The sequence below is a fragment of the Mytilus edulis genome, chromosome 3 (genome assembly GCF_963676685.1).
Source record: "Mytilus edulis chromosome 3, xbMytEdul2.2, whole genome shotgun sequence".
In the NCBI taxonomy this organism is placed as follows: Eukaryota; Metazoa; Mollusca; class Bivalvia; order Mytilida; family Mytilidae; genus Mytilus; species Mytilus edulis.
In genome coordinates, this window is record NC_092346.1 from 106,680,095 (window position 1) to 106,699,354 (window position 19,260).

At 33.1% G+C, this 19,260-nt stretch overlaps 3 protein-coding genes across 4 annotated transcripts in view; 1 reads left to right on the plus strand and 2 right to left on the minus strand.

Moving 5' to 3' along the window:
* Positions 1 to 830: 830 nt before the first annotated feature.
* LOC139515569 (uncharacterized) lies at positions 831 to 1,421 on the minus strand. Its single transcript, XM_071305147.1, has one exon. The coding sequence runs from the start codon at positions 1,419 to 1,421 to the stop codon at positions 831 to 833; it is 591 nt and encodes a 196-aa protein (XP_071161248.1).
* A 501-nt stretch (positions 1,422 to 1,922) lies between these two features.
* The window catches only part of LOC139518130 (ubiquitin-associated domain-containing protein 2-like), a 41,796-nt gene continuing 24,458 nt past the window's right edge, over positions 1,923 to 19,260 (plus strand). Inside the window, exons 1-4 of one of the 2 annotated variants that reach the window (XM_071309819.1) lie at positions 1,923 to 1,989; positions 8,299 to 8,426; positions 10,054 to 10,173; positions 16,413 to 16,516. In XM_071309819.1, the coding sequence (XP_071165920.1) occupies positions 1,926 to 1,989; positions 8,299 to 8,426; positions 10,054 to 10,173; positions 16,413 to 16,516 (416 nt within the window). In that variant the 5' untranslated portion in view covers positions 1,923 to 1,925. Of the gene's footprint in view, positions 1,990 to 3,713; positions 3,881 to 8,298; positions 8,427 to 10,053; positions 10,174 to 16,412; positions 16,517 to 19,260 lie in introns of those variants that run through there. The other variant, XM_071309820.1, reaches the window with a different exon arrangement.
* LOC139518190 (zinc finger BED domain-containing protein 4-like) lies at positions 17,245 to 18,711 on the minus strand. The gene is made up of 2 exons (XM_071309876.1): positions 18,568 to 18,711; positions 17,245 to 18,394 (listed from the first exon to the last, which is right to left on the minus strand). The coding sequence occupies exons 1-2, from the start codon at positions 18,709 to 18,711 to the stop codon at positions 17,360 to 17,362; spliced, it is 1,179 nt and encodes a 392-aa protein (XP_071165977.1). The 3' UTR covers positions 17,245 to 17,359.

A 19,260-nucleotide genomic window follows, 5' to 3' on the forward strand; every position in this document is an offset into this window, starting at 1 on the left:
GAAAGTATGTACATGTACAGTTCTGGTCTTGTAAAAAGTGTGTACATGTACAGTTCTTGTCTTGGAGAAAGTGTGTACATGTACAGTTCTGGTCTGGAGGATTAATATGTACATTTACAGTTCTTGTCTTGGAGATAAGTATCTACATGTATTGTTCTGGTCAGGGAGATAAGTATGTTCATGTACAGTTCTTGTCGGGGAGATAAGTATGTACAGTTCTGGTCGGGGAGATAAGTATGTACAGTTCTGGTCAGGGAGATAAGTATGTTCATGTACAGTTCTTGTCGGGGAGATAAGTATGTACAGTTCTGGTCTTGGAAATAAGTATGTAGATGTACAGTTCTTGTCTAGGAGATAAGTATGTACATGTACAGTTTTTGTCTTGGAGTACAGTTTTGGTCTGGGATAACGTATATACATGTACAGTTCTGGTCTTGGAAATAAGTATGTACATGCACAGTTCTGGTCTTTGAGATAAGTATGTACATGCACCGTTCTGGTCAGGGAGATAAGTATGTCCATGTACAGTTGTTGTCTGGGAGATAAGTATGTACATGTACAATTCTTGTCTTGAAGATAAGTATGTATATGTACCGTTCTTGTCTTGGAGATAAGTATGTACATGTACAGTTCTTGTCTTGGAGATAAGTATGTATATGTACAGTTCTTGTCTTGGAGATAAGTATATACATGTACAGTTCTGGTCTGGTCAGGAAGGTCAGTATGTACAGTTCATGTCTGGTCAGGAAGGTTAGTATGTACAGTTCAGATCTGGTCAATAATGTCAGTATGTACATTTCAGGTCTGGTCAGGAATGTCAGTATGTACAGTTAAGGTCTGGTCAGGAATGTCAGTATGTACAGTTCAGGTCTGGCCAGGAATGTCAGTATGTACAGTTCAGGTCTGGTCAGGAATGTCAGTATGTACAGTTCCGGTCTGGTCAGGAATGTCAGTATGTACAGTTCAGGTCTGGTCAGGAAGGTCAGTATGTACAGTTCAGGTCTGGTTAGGAATGGCAGTATGTATAGTTCAGGTCTGGTCAGGAAGGTCAGTATGTACAGTTCTGGTCTGGTCAGGAATGTCAGTATGTATAGTTCAGGTCTTGTCAGGAAGGTCAGTATGTACAGTTCTGGTCTGATCAGGAAGGTCAGTATGTACAGTTCATTTCGGGTCAGGAAGGTCAGTATGTACAGTTCAGGTCTGGTCAGGCATGTCAGTATGTACAGTTCAGGTCTGGTCAGGAATGTCAGTATGTACAGTTCTGGTCTGGTCAGGAAGGTCGGTATGTACAGTTCAGTTCTGGTCAGGAATGTCAGTATGTACAGTTCTGGTCTGGTCAGGAATGTCAGTATGTACAGTTCAGGTCTGGTCAGGAATGTCAGTATGTACACTTCAGGTCTGGTCAGGGAGTATATCTGCATGCTGCACTAGCATATTCTAAAGTATGCTTGAAGAGGGACATGTATGTTTTTATGCCCCACCTACGATAGTAAGGGAAATTATGTTTTCTGGTCTGTAGATCCGTTCGTTCGTTCGTCTGTCTGTTTGTCTGTTCGTCCGTTCGTCCGTTTGTCTGTCACGCTTCAGACTAAAGTTTTTGTTCAAGGTAGTTTTTGATGAAGTTGAAGTCCAAGCAACTTGAAACTTAGTATACGTGTTCCCTATCATATGATCTTTCTAATTTTGATGCCAAATTAGAGTTTTATCCTAATTTCACAGTCCACTAAACATAGAAAATGATTGTGCGAGTGCGGCATCCGTGTATATTCTTGTTTTGACATGTCTTTAATTGACTTGTTTGAGATGTTCACATTCCTTTTTAAGAAACTGATGGTGTTGTTAGCTTTGGAGCAGATGGTGCTTATGCGTTAATCCAATCTAAGATCTGATGAATTAGTGCATCTCAGGCATTTAGCTGATGTTACATGTTCAAGGTTATGGCCATGGAATGTGTAATTGTACTTAGGTTGAGTTCGCTTCTTGGAGATGGTGAGTACATTATATTTGTCAGGATGGGGGTTAAGCCACGTTGCTTCCCGTACAGCTGGTCAAAGTCCTTTGTACGTTTGCAGCATCTGCATTGGATGATATTGTGACGTAACTTTGAAGCAATAGTATCATCATTTAAAAGTCGACAGGTTGATTGAATCCATTGGGGCATGTCGTATATATAATAAAAAGAAGGTTAGGTCCGAGGACGGCTTGTCGGTGTTTAACCCTTCTTCTTCTGAATGTGTTCTATCACTGAGGAAGTTGTTTATCCACTCATTTGTTTTAGTGTTTATCCCATATTGTGCTTCAGTTTGTGGATGAGAAGGCTATGACTAACATTATCATATGCCTTGGAGCCGGCAAAATAGAGCACACGAAGCTATTTTGCTGAGCCGGTAAAATAGCCCCACTTGAAGACACAGACGTTTGTGAAGTGGACCCCCCTTTTTTAATTACGATTTTCATATTTTATTTGAAAATATTTTTTTTCATATTTCAACTTATATTATCTTTAGTTTTACTTATTTAACGTGTTCAAAGTCTTTGCAATGCAATTTAACAATATTAGTAAATAATATGCATTGAAAATACTTTGAAAACCTTAAATAAGTAAATCAAAGTCAATATATAAAGCATATGAAAAAATAAAATCTGAAAATCTGATATGAAAATCAAAATTAAAAAAAAAAGGGGAGTCTACTCCACACACGCCCTAGGCTGTGTCCTAAGAGGCTATTTTGCCAAAAACTGCCTCATTTATATCAATATAAAATGATAACACACTTAAAGTTTAATACAAAAGCACTGTGATCTACATGTATATCTGATACCATTAAAATAAGTGTATTCAGTCAATCACGAATGTATAGAAGAAGTATGAATAGTCTTAGACTAGAGTATAAATAAATGAACTTGTAAATTTTATCCGTTTCATAATTTACAGTTGTACATCATTGTTTTTATTAATTTCAAGCTGAATATTTTATCAATTATTATTAATCCACCAAAGACAATAAAAGTTAGAAGAGACAAGAATACCACTTTTGTCAAAGATCTTTGATAATGGAAGCCTGATCCTAGCCAAAGTTGCAACTTCGTTTCCAATTGATCTTATCCAACTAATTATCAATCCGTTCTGTTATGTAGACATTAATGCAAACAGAGCTGTTATAATATGCATAACAAACGCTATGCTTTATTAGCTAATATAGATAAGCAAGGCAGTAGAAAATCTAACTTCTAATTGCTTAATAGTGTAGTTTAGAAAGATTGGCCTTGCAAGTACATAACGGGCACACATGGTCCCAGAATGAGTTGTTTTTGTATTCAAAGAACATTTAGTTTTATTTCTATCAAAGATTTTTCTTATGTTTTATTTGTGTATGTAACATAAATTCTTGAGGTGGCGGAAATTTTTTATATTTTAATATATGAAGTGATGCGCGTTGTATTGTGTTATATTGCGTATTGACATTTTCCTCTGTGTGAATGGAGGTGTGCCTTGATTGGCAGAACTACGATTACAGATTACAGAATTATCACATTATCAGTGATTCGAATTATTTTGTCATTGAACAATTAATACGGGCGAACGAACTCAGAGCGAACGGACCTAGGGCGAACATGTTATTAGGGCGAACGGTCCCGATACCACAAGGACAGAACAAAATGGCGAAACAGCACAGGGGACGAAACATTTTACTGTTTCTTACAAACGTGTGATTGATTTAGACGTATAAAATTTCTTAATTTCTTTTCGGAAATGCATAGAATTTCCGTAATTCCCGAGAAAACACTAAAGAAAATAGAAAGTTTCCTTATTTGTTCGATGGTGAATTAAAAAAATCTCTGTTGGTTATGGGAGCGTTACATGGAACTACTGGATTTTGTAAGTTTTACGAATAGTCACAGGGAACGAGCATGTATTCATGCTTAGTGAATAGTGTTGCCATCTGAGTTTCCTACCATCTAGCAAGAGGAACAGCCAAACTCATAGATCGAAAATAAACTGACAATGCCATAGCCAAAAAATAAAAAGACAAACAGACACATAATAGTGCACAAGACCCAACATATAAAACTAAAGACTACAAATGTAGCAACATAAACCCCACCAAAATCTGAGGGTGATCTCAGGTGCTCGGGAAGGGTAAGCAGATCCTGCTCCACGTGTGGCACCGGTTATGTTGCTCATGCTATTAATATGAGGTAGGCATTACCTGTGAATGGGGACTAAGTCTGTATTTTTTTTTTTAATTCGAACAAGTTGATAAAAGCATGAAAAGAAATGGACATACTGTAACGTTTCCGATATTGGTTCTGTTGTTAGGGATTTAGTTGTCTATCTACATAATACTTCTTAACTTCAATATGTTGAAGATTACAAGAAGGCACATACTAGGGAAACAAATTAACTAAACATATTTACATTAATTTCAAAAAACATTTTTTTTTTTTTTAAATTTTTTGTATATAGATAAAAACATGGTTTGGTTTAGCAGTACATATGTGGTTTTGCACCAGACTTAAAAGCTTCTAAGTCTGGGCTACAGGCTACTTGGTATGGTAGGGAATTCCACAACCTTATTGTTCTAGGAAAAAATGAATATAAATGATAGTTTGTGGGAGAGAATGGCTGTATAAATTTATGTTCCTTAGATGGTATTAGGTATGTATTTACTGGGATGGAGACTAATTGGTGTTGGATTTTATATAGCATGGTGACGGATGCAAGATTTCTTCTTTGTTGTAGTGTTGGCCATCTTAGATGTTCAAGCATGGCTGTTACACTGCTTTGATAGCTGTATTGGTTGAGTGTATACCTGGCAGCTCTTCTCTGTATCATTTCAATTTTATGTATTTGTTGTTTCTGCCACGGGTCCCAGACGACACTACAGTATTCTATTTTTGGTCTTACGTATGTTTTGTAAGCCAGTTCTTTTGTTTTTATGCTGTTTGTTTTTACATTTCTTTTAATAAATCTCAGTGATGCGTTTGCTTTGTTTGTGATGTCATTTATATGAGAGTTCCATGTCAGGTCTTTTGTGATGGAAACGCCAAGATATTTTGCTTTGTTTGTTGATTTTAGAATATGATTATGTAATGTGTAGTTATAGATGATAGGTTTATGTTTTCTTGTTATGTGGATGATTTCACATTTGTCTGGGTTAAAGGACATAAGCCATTCTTGCTCCCATTGTTCCAGTTGATGTAGGTCTGATTGAAGGGTGTGACAGTCATCTAATGATGAAATTGTTAGATACACAATAGTGTCATCTGCAAAGAGGCGAACATTACTTTTGAGGTTGTCTGGCATGTCATTGATGTAAATTAAGAACAGACATGGCCCGAGAACAGAGCCTTGGGGGACGCCTGACAATACAGGACAACTATTTGATGTGCGACTGTCAGCCACCACTTTTTGGGATCTATGTGATAACCATGCCTCTATCCAATTTGTTGTTTTGTTATTTATTCCCATGCGTTTCAGTTTTAGGATAAGTCTTTGGTGGTCCACCTTATCAAACGCTTTTGAAAAATCCATGACAACTACGTCAGTTTGTTTACCGTTTGCCATGTAATCAAGTATTTGCTGTGTAAAAGTTAAAAGTTGTGTTTCACAGCTAACTTTAGATCTAAAACCATGCTGCAGTGGGTATAGTAAATCGTGAATGTCTAGATGTTTCATTATGGATGATACAATTATATGTTCTAGTGATTTACTAAGAATACAGGTTAGAGAGATGGGCCTATAGTTTTCAGGTTTAGATTTTGCTCCCTTTTTGAAAACTGGTGTAACCAAGGCCTCTCTCCAGTCGTTTGGTACTGTGCCTGTATTTACTGATGAGTTAAACAAGTCAGATATTATAGGTGAGATTTCATGATGAACTTCTTTTAGAAAATGAGGTGATATCTTGTCTGGTCCAATTGCTTTTGATGGGTTTAAGTTTTTTAGTAATTTAGATGTTCCTTCTGGGGTGATGTTTATTTGCTTCATTTCGAATTTATGTGTTTCTGATTTTAATGACTGTGACGTCATATTCAATGTAAACAAAGAAACTCTGTTATCCAGGTAACATTTTTTATTATATCCAAAGATTGGGTGTTGAATTCCTTCCTATATTTGTTAATATGTTGATAAATATACATTTTGTTCAAAGTCTCATGCAAACAAGACCGGAAACGGAAGTAGATCTGAAAAGAAAGTTAACGATTTTTTATAGTTCATTAGTAGAATGAAAAATTTGGGAAATTTTCCTGAAATCTTTTTTTTTTTGATTTTTCTACCATAAGTGGGGACTTTGTCCCCATACATGTATAAACCAGGTAAATAGTCTAATTCTGTAGTTCACATTTGTGGTGAAAAGGCCTAAAATAAAATATTGTTTGTTTCCCAAATCCTGACAATGCAAAAATGGTCCGACTCACAAAATTTTATTATCAAAACTAAGTCAAATACTATTTTATTCATTTCTGATTTTCAGGCTTGCCGAATCGACTGATATTGTTCAGGCTTTAAGAAAAAATGAAATTATTTCCTTATCTCTCACCCACACCTGGCTTGGCAGGGTCGGGATTGGGGAAACAAACAATTTATTAATTTAGGCCAAAGGGAAGTGGATAATTTGTAGTTAAAACATAACGAATATATCGGATATCATCTGTGAAAAGGTTATTCAATAATAGTCAACCAACTCATGATGATTTCAACTTCACCATTTTGAACTATTGGTTTAATAGCTTCCTTGTGAGCAGCAACCCTCTATCAAGGAAATCATGATAGGAAATACAAGCAGAGAATATCCTATCAATTGAGAGATATATACTCTGTGTGCAGGCGCTACTGGAATGTTGCTACATAGAAATGGAAAGTTCATCTCTTTTGTTGTAAAGATTTGTTTTCAACCTATATACATGATCATAATGATTTTCACATGTGAGTGTTGCGTTTAGAATACTGAAGTACACATGTACATACATAGATCTTGAAACTGCTCTTCAAAACCTTGCACTTTTAAAATATTCTATAATATGTGCTGTTCTTTCTTAGTAATGTTAGTCCTTGTGTTGGTGCCAGGAATGTTGACATATCTGATGCAGTGTATGTTTAATGTGTTCAACTGTTTCATCATTTCTTTTCTTTCTTGTTGGTATAAACGAATTTACACTTTTGGTATTAAGCTGAATTTTTTCTCCAAATGACCTTAGATCGCCTCCAAATAACCTTTTGATGTCAAGCAACAATCACTTACAAGTCTATTGTGAAGTCAAATTTTTTGAATTGTTATGTCAAAGTTTACGGGAACCTGTGTGATTCTACGTAATGGCGGACAAATTTGCATACAAGTGTAAATATGTCTATTGCCTGCAGTTGAATAAATATATGTGACATAATCTTCATTTTGCTGAAGTCAACGGCCTTTATATGATTGAAGTAGAAGAAGTGTTCTTTATTTTCTTCTTCACTACGTTGATTTAGTCATATAGCTAGAGGGATTGACTTATTTCATGGCAGCACTTATTTAGTTGGCTATAGGTTAGTCTGTTCTTAGTTCTTAGAGAATTCTTCCTGTTACTATGATTTCAGGCTCAGGTATTATATACATTTGTATTTATGGTGGGTTCCAGTGATGACTATTTCATAAGAGTATACATTTTTAAGAAAGTATAATATACACACAGAGATTACAATTTGCAATACAATGTACATCAGTATACATAAAAACAACATTAATTTTAAAATGCCATTGACAGACACTTCTACTCATCTCATAATTATAAACTATTGACAGACACTATTCTCCATTTGTCCTGTTGTCCCAGCTTATCACAAGGATAAATTGTAGATCAAAAGGGATTGCTATTGCAAATAGCTGCAGAATTTTGTATATGTATATGACAGACGCACAGTGTTCTATCCATCAAACATGTGGCATAATATCAAGATCAAGAAAAAATAGATATATGAAGTCATTAAACCCCCATTAGTTTCTTTAAATAACTACTCTAAAAAAAAAAAAAGAAAAAAAAAAGAAAATTAACCTTTGATTATCCTGTGTTTTCCAAATAGATAGATTGCTAATTAGGGCATGATAAATACAATATCATTAAACATTGTTAAATGACTAATAAATTGAATTATTATAATATTTAGTGAGGGCATGATAAATACAGTATCATTAGATGACTAATGAATTGAGTTAAGAGCATGATAATAAATACAATATCATTAAATGACTAATGAATTTAGTTATGTTATAAAACTTATATTGAAAATGATACAGGTAAAGATTTTGTATTTTTCAGACAAATCTCCGTCCAGTAAAGGATTACTGACTGCTACATTATTATCATCATTTGCCTTAAACTTCCCATTTCAACAATACAGACATTATTTCTGGTATAATCCACACCTAATTGTAGAAAAACAACAGGTATTTATTTTTTCAACTTATTTTGAATTTATGAAAATAAGAAGTGGTGGTAGATTGTCAACCTAAGGTAAGAAGCAAGATCCTTTTCATTTTTTTTTTGTGGGGGGGGGGGGGGGGGGGGGGTGATTTTCGTTTCAAAGAACCATATTTAAATAAGAACTAGGATTAACAGCTGAAGGACGCCTCAGGGTGCTGGAGTTTCTCGCTACATTGAAGACCAATTGGTGGCCTTCGGCTGTTGTCTGCTCTATGGTCGGGTTGTTGTCGTTTTGACACTTTCCCCACTTCCATTTTCAATTTTATTGTAATCTTGAATTAAAATTATGTAGGATTATTATAATCCCTTTTCCTGTAAAGTAATATATTTATTTATGTCAAACTTTAATGACCTACATTATTTAGATTTTTTTTGTCAATCCTTCGACTTTTGCCGAAAAAGCGAGACATAGCAATTCTACATTCTGTTGTCGGCGTTGTCCACAAATACTTTATTTGGCTTTTTTAACTTTTTTGAATTCGAGCGTCACTGATGAGTCTTTTGTAGACGAAACGTGCATCTGGCGTATATATAAAATTTAGTCCTGGTATCTATGATGAGTTTATTCACTCTGTGGTAAATGTTTTTGAAATTTTAATAACTTTCTTAAACTATCCTGGATTTCTACCTGTAAACCAAACTTGGAAAGAGGCTTGTTTATGATCATAAGATAGTATCCAGAAGTAAATTTTGTATAAAAAAAAAATCCTGCTTATCTGTTTTTATGCCCGATTTATTATGCCCGATTTATGGGCACTATGTTTTCTGGTCTGTGCGTCCGTCTGTTCGTTCTTCCGTCTGTCCCGTTTCAGGTTAAAGTTTTGATTAAAGTTTTGGTTAAAGTTTTTGGTCGAGGTAGTTTTTGATGAAGTTTTATATGATCTTTCTAATTTTAATGCCAAATTAGAGATTTTATGCCATTTTCACGGTCCACTGAACAAAGAAAATGATAATGAGAATGGGGCATCCGTGTACTTGGGACACATTCTTGTTTACTTATACATTGTTATAAGTGGACTTAGTTTTTCTGACTGTTAGTATTACATTCATTCTGTCAAGTCTGTGGTTAAAGTTTTCAAAATTTTAATAACTTTCTTCAACTTTTCTGGATTTCTTCCAAACTTGAACAGAAGCTTGTTAATGATCATAAGATAGTATCTTGAAGTAGATTTTGTAAAAAAAACACCTGTTTATCTGTATTTCACTTGTAAATGGACTTAGTTTTTCTGCCAGTAAACATTACATTCACTATGTGGTCAAAGTTTTAAAGTTTTAATAACTTTCTTCAACTATCCTGGATTTCTACCAAACTTGGACTGCAGCTAGTTTATGATCATAAGATAGTATAAACTAAAAGCAAAGTTTCTTCCAGTTAACATTACATACAGTTTGCAGTTAAAGTTCTTAAATTTATTACATTCATAAAGTAGGCGAGACACTGGGTTCCGCAGAACCTTTACATATTTCTTTATACTGAAAATCCCAATTATTTAAAGAATGTGCAGGATTCCTGAGAAACTTACTAAATAATTAAGCCTTGTTCATCACAAACTTCATCTTCTTTTGTAGTCATTTTTCTTTATTTTCCAGTTATGGAGAATATTTTCATCAAAGGTAGCTTACTTGGATCTCAAAGACATGTGTTGCTGTTCTATTCTAATGTACTACTTTAGAATATTTGAGAGGCGATATGGTTCAAGAAAATTTTTGGTAGGTTGACAGTGTTACTCACATTGTGACAAAAGTAATTCAGTCTCCTTTAACTTTATGTACCCAAATATATTATGTATAGGCCCCCCTGTTATAATATACCTCTATTTGGTATTTCTGGTTACCGGAAATGTAGGACAGTTAGTGTCATCTGTCACCCATGTGTTTGATAAAATGGCTGTGGAATAAAATTTAGATATCGATATTCAAAAGCGTGACTTCAATCTCATTAGTCCCCCGAAGACAACAAAAAGGATTGAGGCCCACGACATGGTGGAGGACTTAAAAAGGCTTTTAGCGTAAATATTATTTTTTTTTCGTGATATTGTTGGTGAACCTTTTTTTTAAAACACGTGGTAAATGACAAAATCAGCTAAACAAGCAGATCCATAGGCTGGAGTCCTCACAGACAAGTTTTCCTTTTGATTATATGCCGGTAATTTTGAGTGATAGTAAAGCAAGATTTTTACAGAATGAGGTTAATTCTAGGACAGAACGGAAAATTCAGTGGTGTTTTAAAATTGGTGCATCCGCGAACAACCAATTGCAGTACCTTAAAGACAATTTGGAACTTAAATTACAGATACATCCTAAAATATTACTTTATGTTTGGCTAGGAACGTGTGATCTCACAACAAAAGATGGTAAATTTATTTCTTTAAAATCAAGAGATGATTCAAATGTTAATCAATTGACATAAATTTACAAAGAAATTCATGCTTTTATATCAGATTTTGTGACGGTAAAACTTGCCTTTCTAGAATTACTGTACTATTTAATTTTTCATTGGAATGCCTATAAAAATCATGCTACTCCTGGACCGTTTAAAAATGACGATCACTTGTTGATTGAACAAATTGATGCAGTAAACAGCTTTATCTGTGAAACCATCATGTTACTACGAAAATATTCACCAAAATTCAAATGTGACATCCAGAATTGTAGGAAAAGGTAGGGCAGTAACCCCAGATACACATACAAATTTTAAAACTTTTTTATTGACGAAATTAATCCTTGTCCAGCTCTTGCCAGACTGTCAGAATTTGTGAATTGTCACAAAAGGACTGCATTTAAGCATGAATAATTGGGAAATTCAGAAAATATAATTCAGTGATAACTGTATCGCCAGTACTACCTACATGTACAGTGTAGTTTCTTAAATTTTTTTCTCACAATAAGCCATTTCATTTTTATACGACCGCAAAATTTGAAAAAAGGACCCAAAAAAAGGACCCAAAAAAAGGACCCAAAAAAAGGGCCCAAATAAGCATTATTCTTGGTTTTCGCACCATAACGTTAGTATAAGTAAATAGAAATCTATGATATTTAAACACAAGGTTTATGACCATAAAAGGAAGGTTGGTATTGATTTTGGGAGTTTTGGTCCCAACAGAATAAGGGGCCCAAAGGGTCCAAAATTAAACTTTGTTTGATTTCATCAAAATTGAATAATTGGGGTTCTTTGATATGCCGAATCTAACTGTGTATGTAGATTCTTAACTTTTGGTCCCGTTTTCAAATTGGTCTACATTAAGGTCCAAAGGGTCCAAAAATAAACTTAGTTTGATTTTGACAAAAAATGAATCAGTTAGGTTCTTTGATATGCTGAATCTAAAAATGTACTTAGATTTTTTTATTATGGGCCCAGTTTTCAAGTTGGTCCAAATCAGGATCTAAAATTATTATATTAAGTATTGTGCAATAGCAAGTCTTTTCAATTGCACAGTATTGCGCAATGGCAAGAAATATCTAATTGCACAATATTGTGAAATAGCAAGATTTTTTTTTAATTGGAGTTATCTTTCTTTGTCCAGAATCAATTTAAATCTTTGTTATATACAATATACAATGTATATTCACTTTTTACTACCAACTGATAAATTAAAATAATCTTTACCATTCAGTGATAACAAGCAGTTTTTTTACATCTTAATATTTTATGATGTATTTAAATGAGTAGTTATTGTTGCAAACTCCATTAGAAATTTTAATTTTGGAATAAGGGAAAGGGGGATGTGATTAAAAAAATTGGGTTCAATTTTTCTCATTTGAAATTTCATAAATAAAAAAGAAAATTTCTTCAAACATTTTTTTGAGAGGATTAATATTCAACAGCATAGTGAATTGCTCTAAGAGAAAACAAAAATTTTAAGTTCATTAGAACACATTCATTCTGTGTCAGAAACCTATGCTGTGTCAACTATTTAATCACAATCCAAATTTAGAGCTGAATCCAGCTTGAATGTTGTGTCCATACTTGCCCCAACCATTCAGAGTTCAACCTCTGCGGTCGTATAAAGCTACGCCCTGCGGAGCATGTGGTTTGATGTTAATTTGTCTTAAACAATTGGTATCAGATAAGGTATCGCCAGTTAATTTTCAATTGCCTTTCATATTAAAATTTTAATATAGTTTATGTGGAAGAACCTGTTTATTTTTCTTCACAAGTTATGAAATTGTCGTAGATAAAACTTAGTTTTTCTTGTTTTGGTGATGATTGCATCGCTAAACAGAAATTACACTCCGTTTAAAAATAGCAAAGGTTGCATGCTTTATAAAGTGATGATTGCATAGCTAAACTGAAATTACACTTTGTTTATCAATAGCATGGATTGGATTTCTTAAAACATTTAGTTTCGAGCTTTATAAAGTGATGATTGCATTGCTCAAATTATTTACACTCCGTTAAGCAATATCCATGGTTGGACTTTTGTTCTGCTGTTTTGGTGATGATTGCATCGCTAAATTTGCATACCTTAGATCGCGAGATGTGAGCAGTTGCAGTTATACCCTGATTTTCAACTATGGACTATGCAGAAGGACATAATCTTCTTGATTTGTGACGTTTTTGGTGATGATAGCATCGCTGTTATTGCATTATACTAATTTGTCAAATGTACTTTTATTTACTGTTATTTTCGTATGATATTACGATTGATTGTTGTGATTTTATCTTAAAGGTAGACATTTTTATCATATGTTACATTCAAAAAGTATATATATTATGAAGCTAGATAAGGCATTAATATGAACTAGATGTGTTACATGCAACAGAATTGAAAAGTTCTTCAAATACTTGCGAAAGCTTTTCTCAATTGAATATATAACGGTGTACAGAGTGTTAGTGTCTGCTAGAGTGAAAACCTGTACATTTTCTATAACATTGTTTATTGAGACTGAGAGTGTATGTATATATGTCTATCAAAAATATTTCCTAGGAACTTTTGGCTACTTGTATAAGTGTGTGTGTGATAGTGTTGTACTAGATTGTGTTATTTAAAATAATTATATTAAGAGTTTCTGGTCTCTGCTAGCATCGCTGTGATTAGAGCACAAATTGTCACTAATATATAGCAAACTTAAGAGTTCAGTCAACTGTATGAAATGTTTATTAATCTTTTATTATATATATGTAAGTACAAACAAAACTGGGTCCATGTACGGAGTCTGAGACGGAGTTGGTGATGCCAGAGTGAGAAATGGTGTATACAAATTTGAAATGTATTTTTGTTTTGCTTATTGTATTGTTTTATTGCTGTCTGCATTTCCAGTGACCAGACCAAAATTTTTCAAATTTTATATTTGGGCAGGGGATGTTATATACCTCTATTTGGTATTTCTGGTAACCGGAAATGTAGGACATAATTTAGCCCGTTTATTGTATTTTACGGGACTGTATACCTTTTTATGTTTGTCGGCGGCGAACAGTTAGTGTCGTCTGTCACCCATGTGTTTGATAAAATGGCTGTAGAATAAAATTTAGATATCAATATTTAAAAGCGTGACTTCAATCTCATTAGTCCCCCCAAGACAACAATAAGGATTGAGGCCCACGACCCCCCCTCCAAACTATTTGATTTAAGTTTTTTATTCTACATTGATCTATTGATGTTGTCCCTTAAGGCACAGACTATAGTTAAATCTCTTTCTGAAAGAGAGGCGATCGCGAGAGAAACCAGAGGTACATTCAAATTCATAAATCAAAAGTAGGTGGATAAAATTATATTTTAACCAATTTATTTATGTACATGGTAAAATTTAAGATAAATAAACCCTTACTGGTTCCTTTATGTACAAAATACTCTCATTTCTCATTTCCCTATGTAATTCTTAGAAGTGTACAGCTTATTTTTAGTCCCCTACCGACAAAGTAGAAAGGTGACTTAAGGTTTGCACTCTGTCCGTCTTTCTGTCTATCTGTCCATCCGTCAGTTAAACTTTTTTCTTTTTGTTTGAAGATAATGATTTGATAGCTGGTGTATTGTTTTATCATGACAAGTTACAGGTCAAGTTAAATTTTCACAATTTTAAAAGCTTTTCTCCTTGTTCTTTTCAAGTCCTTTCCATAGAATTTAATTTTTGATGAAATACTTATTACTTACTAGATTTCTGTTTAAAGGGAAATAACTAATTTTTTCAAAAGATTTGTATAAGACAGTGTATTAAGAAAAATCACATTTTGGATTTTTTTCCATTTCTTTAGTAAATTGTTTGAAGAATTTAGTGGTAGGTTTGTTTGTTTATCTTATGTAGTTTACACCATGACAAGTTATTGATCAAGTTAGAATTTTGTTCCATTACAATGAATTTTTAACTGGTAGGGGACTATGTATTGCCATGTAATACTCACAGAATGCTTGTTTATAACTTAATTATACAACTAACAGAGCCCCAATTGTTTGACATGTTTTCTCATTTGATTTTGCCATTTGATTAGGGACTTTATGTTTTGAATTTCTATCAGAGTTCAGTATTTTTGTGATTTTATTTTTCACTATCATTATTACTAATAAAGGTATAAACAAAGTTTAGTTCAAAACAAATATTCATTATGTTGACTACTGACTTGGATACCTATTATGTTGACTGCTGACTTGGATACCTATTATGTTGACTACTGACTTGGATACCTATTATGTTGACTACTGACTTGGATACCTATTATCTTTAACATTAGATTGTTTTAATGTTAAAATTAAAGATATGAGTAAAAAATGATGTGGGATTAACACCATTGATACAACAACCCAACAATGAAAGATCCAAAAACCATCTTGAGCATTTTGAGGGCTACATATATTTTTCAACAAAAGTCAGGTGTCTATACAATGTGTTCACCTCTTAATCACCATCAGTCAGGTGTCTATACAATATGTTCACCTCTTAATCACCATCAGTCAGGTGTCTATACAATGTGTTCACCTCTTAATCACCATCAGTCAGGTGTCTATACAATGTGTTCACCTCTTAATCATCATCAGTCAGGTGTCTATACAATGTGTTCACCTCTTAATCACCATCAGTCAGGTGTCTATACAATGTGTTCACCTCTTAATCACCATCAGTCAGGTGTCTATACAATGTGTTCACCTCTTAATCATCATCAGTCAGGTGTCTATACAATGTGTTCACCTCTTAATCACCATCAGTCAGGTGTCTATACAATGTGTTTACCTCTTAATCACCATCAGTCAGGTGTCTATACAATGTGTTCACCTCTTAATCACCATCAGTCAGGTGTCTATACAATGTGTTCACCTCTTAATCACCATCAGTCAGGTGTCTATACAATGTGTTCACCTCTTAATCATCATCAGTCATTACATCAATACGTCATTCCGCAACAAACCATTATACAGAGTTGTTTTCTAAACGCCTTCAGATATTGGGCTGATTTTTGGTATGTGAGTTAACCATGATGAGTTACAGATCAAGTTTAAGTTTTGTTCCGCTCCACTAATATTTGCCGAAATTACAGACTTTGGACTTTGAGAAATTGTTGAAAATCACAGTTATACAGACTTTTTTTTCTAAACGCCTTCAGGTATTGGGCTGATTTTTGATATGTGAGTTAACCATGATGAGTTACAGATCAAGTATAAGTTTTGTTCCGCTTCGCTAATTTTTGCTAAAATTACAGGCTTTGGACTTTGATAAATTATTGAAAATCATAGTTATATGGATTTTTTTTTATACCCCTCCAGATTTTGAGCTGATTTTTGATATGTGAGACTACCATCATGTTTGTGTCCACATGTGTTATTGAAATTGCAGATTTTCTACTTTTTGGAACAGGGCCATTCGTGTGGCTTTGACACATCTAGTTTCAATTAAATTTTGTATTTACAGATTGAAAAATTGAGAGAGATCTGATCTAAAAAATTTTAATCCAATCTTAGAGACACTAGTTTTCTGTGGCTTACATTTGAATGCAAATTACTTTTATTATATATTTACAGTCCTATATGTTGTCAACAGCTATTATATCAACAGCCTTAGAACTATCTGTGATTTATTTACTCCAACATTTACAGATCAAATTACAACCTTTGCCGTCAGGACCGTAAGTTTTATTTTATAAGTTAACTATTATTCTAACTTAAAACAAATACATAAAAAAATAGTTAAATATAGGTGTCAATGACTAAAAAGATAACTAAACATAAGTGTCAGTGATTTTAAAAAGATAACTAAACATAGGTGTCAATGACTTAGAAGATAGTTAAACATAAGTGTCGATGACTAAAAAGATAGTTAAACATAGATGTCAATGACTTAAAAGATAACTAAACATAAGTGTCAATGATTTTAAAAAGATAACTAAACATAAGTGTCAATGACTTAGAAGATAGTTAAACATACGTGTCAATGACTAAAAAGATAGTTAAACATAAGTGCTAATGACTAAAAAGATAGATAAACATAAGTGTCAATGATTTTAAAAAGATAACTAAACATAAGTGTCAACAACTAAAAAGATAACTAAACATAAGTGTCAGTGATTTTAAAAATATAACTAAACATAGGTGTCAATGACTTAAAAGATAGTTAAACATAGATGTCACTGACTAAAAAGATAGTTAAACATAGATGTCAATGACTTAAAAGACAGACATGGGGTCAATTACATTTGAAAGTAATTAATTACATTCAATTACAATTACAAAATCTTCAATTAAATTACACATTACATTTGACTTTTTTTACCAATGTAATTAATTACATTCCAATTACTTGGCAAATGTAATTAATTACTTCAATTACATTTGAAAGGAAATTTAAGATAAAACATTGAAAACATGCATTTATTCTATGATATGTACATAAGTATTATACATTGCTCTATAGTTATAACAATTAGACAGTGTTCAACTAGTATATACATTTTTGTATTGTGTCATATAACTTATTTAAGCATTTTCCCATTACATTTGACCATCATCAGCTTTTCAAATGTTCCATCAGCCAGTCTGCACCTTTCCGGCCTAAATGTTTTTCCAGCAGTGCTAAATAAGCGTTCAACTGGTGCAGATGTGGCTGGAATAGCTAAATATTGCACTGCTAACTTAGCTAGACGTGGTAAACGTTGACAGTTACTATGCCAATACAAAAGAGGGTCTTTTGACATATCAATACAATTATCTGACAAGTAATCATCCATTTCTGAACTTACAGAAATCCCTGAAGGGTTTCTTTTTCTTTCCACTGATGGGGCTGGCATGAAACTGAAAAGATCATCATTTTTTGCTCGCTTACATGGGGGAGAATTTTGATCACAAGGGGGCTCAGATGATGTAGGGACTTGACTAAGTTTGTCCTTAACAACAGCTAAACACTGATCAATCTGTTCAGTTTCACACCATCTGGTCTTAAATCTTGGGTCTAAAAAGCTAGCAAGAATATATGCTTCATCCTCTACAAACTGAAACAATCTTTCTTCAACAGAAGATTTCAATGATTTTATCATTTTACAATTATAGTCAACTGATATAAGTTTTAACTGGTGTTTTAATCCAAGTGTTACAGGAATTGGCAAGCTAGCAGTTACATTTTTTTCACCTTGGACAAGGACTGTAGCTTTGTCAAAAGGTTCAAGTATAGTACATAATTCAGAAAGCAGTTTTCTCTCATAGGATGAAAGCTTAGTTTTACAGTCTATTTTGTCCAATTCTAATTCTGGCACATTCAAAACTGAGCAAATCATATGCAGTTGTGAATTCCATCTTGTAGCATTAGCAGCTTGCAATCTTTTATAATCTTCAAGGATTTCTGAAGCAATAATAGATTTCCTAACAAAACTGACAATATTTGATGCCTTTGTAATAACAGTTTTAAGGTGGGGTGAACAATCTTTCAGGCCATCCTTAACAACCAATTGTAAGGTGTGTGCAAAGCATCTTGAATGTTTGGGTAAGCAGTCGGATAAATGTAAATCTGACTTCTTAAAACAAAAATAAACTTTAGTTTTAATCACAACTAATTAATTTAATAAACAAAATATTTTCCAAATTTAAATGTAAGCTATTAGAGGATATAAGATAAATGAAATCTGATTAGAAATGAAAAAGAAGGATTATGAATTTATTAATTTTTAAAATTCTTATATAGTATTACCTTCATATGTGTAACAAAGTTGGATGTAACTTTATAACTTCCACTAATGAGGGTGCCACAATGCATACATTTTCCTTTGAAAGTATTTCCATTTTGGAAGTCATCAGGAACAGTAAAATGTTCCAGTACACTCTTGGAGCTCATTTTTAAATCTGATAAAATGTTTTCTTTCAACATTCATATATATAGTGAACAAATTTTGCAAGTGAGATTTTGTCATATGCATTATCCCTTCAAGAATTTAAACATGTACCTATAGGCCCTAGGGGTATATTTATCTCTCTCTAATTAGCCTTATATCTGTTTAACATAACTGTTATAAAAACAGTCATTATATAGTTTGTAATAAAACAAATAGCCAGAGGTTATATTTATTGGTTATTTAAGTCCTTGAATAAAGTTAATTATGTTAAATCAATGTCTTAAAATATCTATCTAAATCTACTAATTAAGGTCAAGACAGTGACTTCCTAGTGGTTTCTTTTAAAATTGTGGCATGTGTCTACATTTTTTTTATCATTCAATACAAAATGAAGAATCTACCATGGTTGTGTTAATACAGAAAGTATACTGTGAAGGCTTTTCTTTGTCAGCTTACAACATTTGTTAAGATTATTGCTTTTAATAATTTTTTGAGAAAACACAAGATTTAATCTTTTGATCCAAAATTTCAAATGTAATTGACTTGTAATT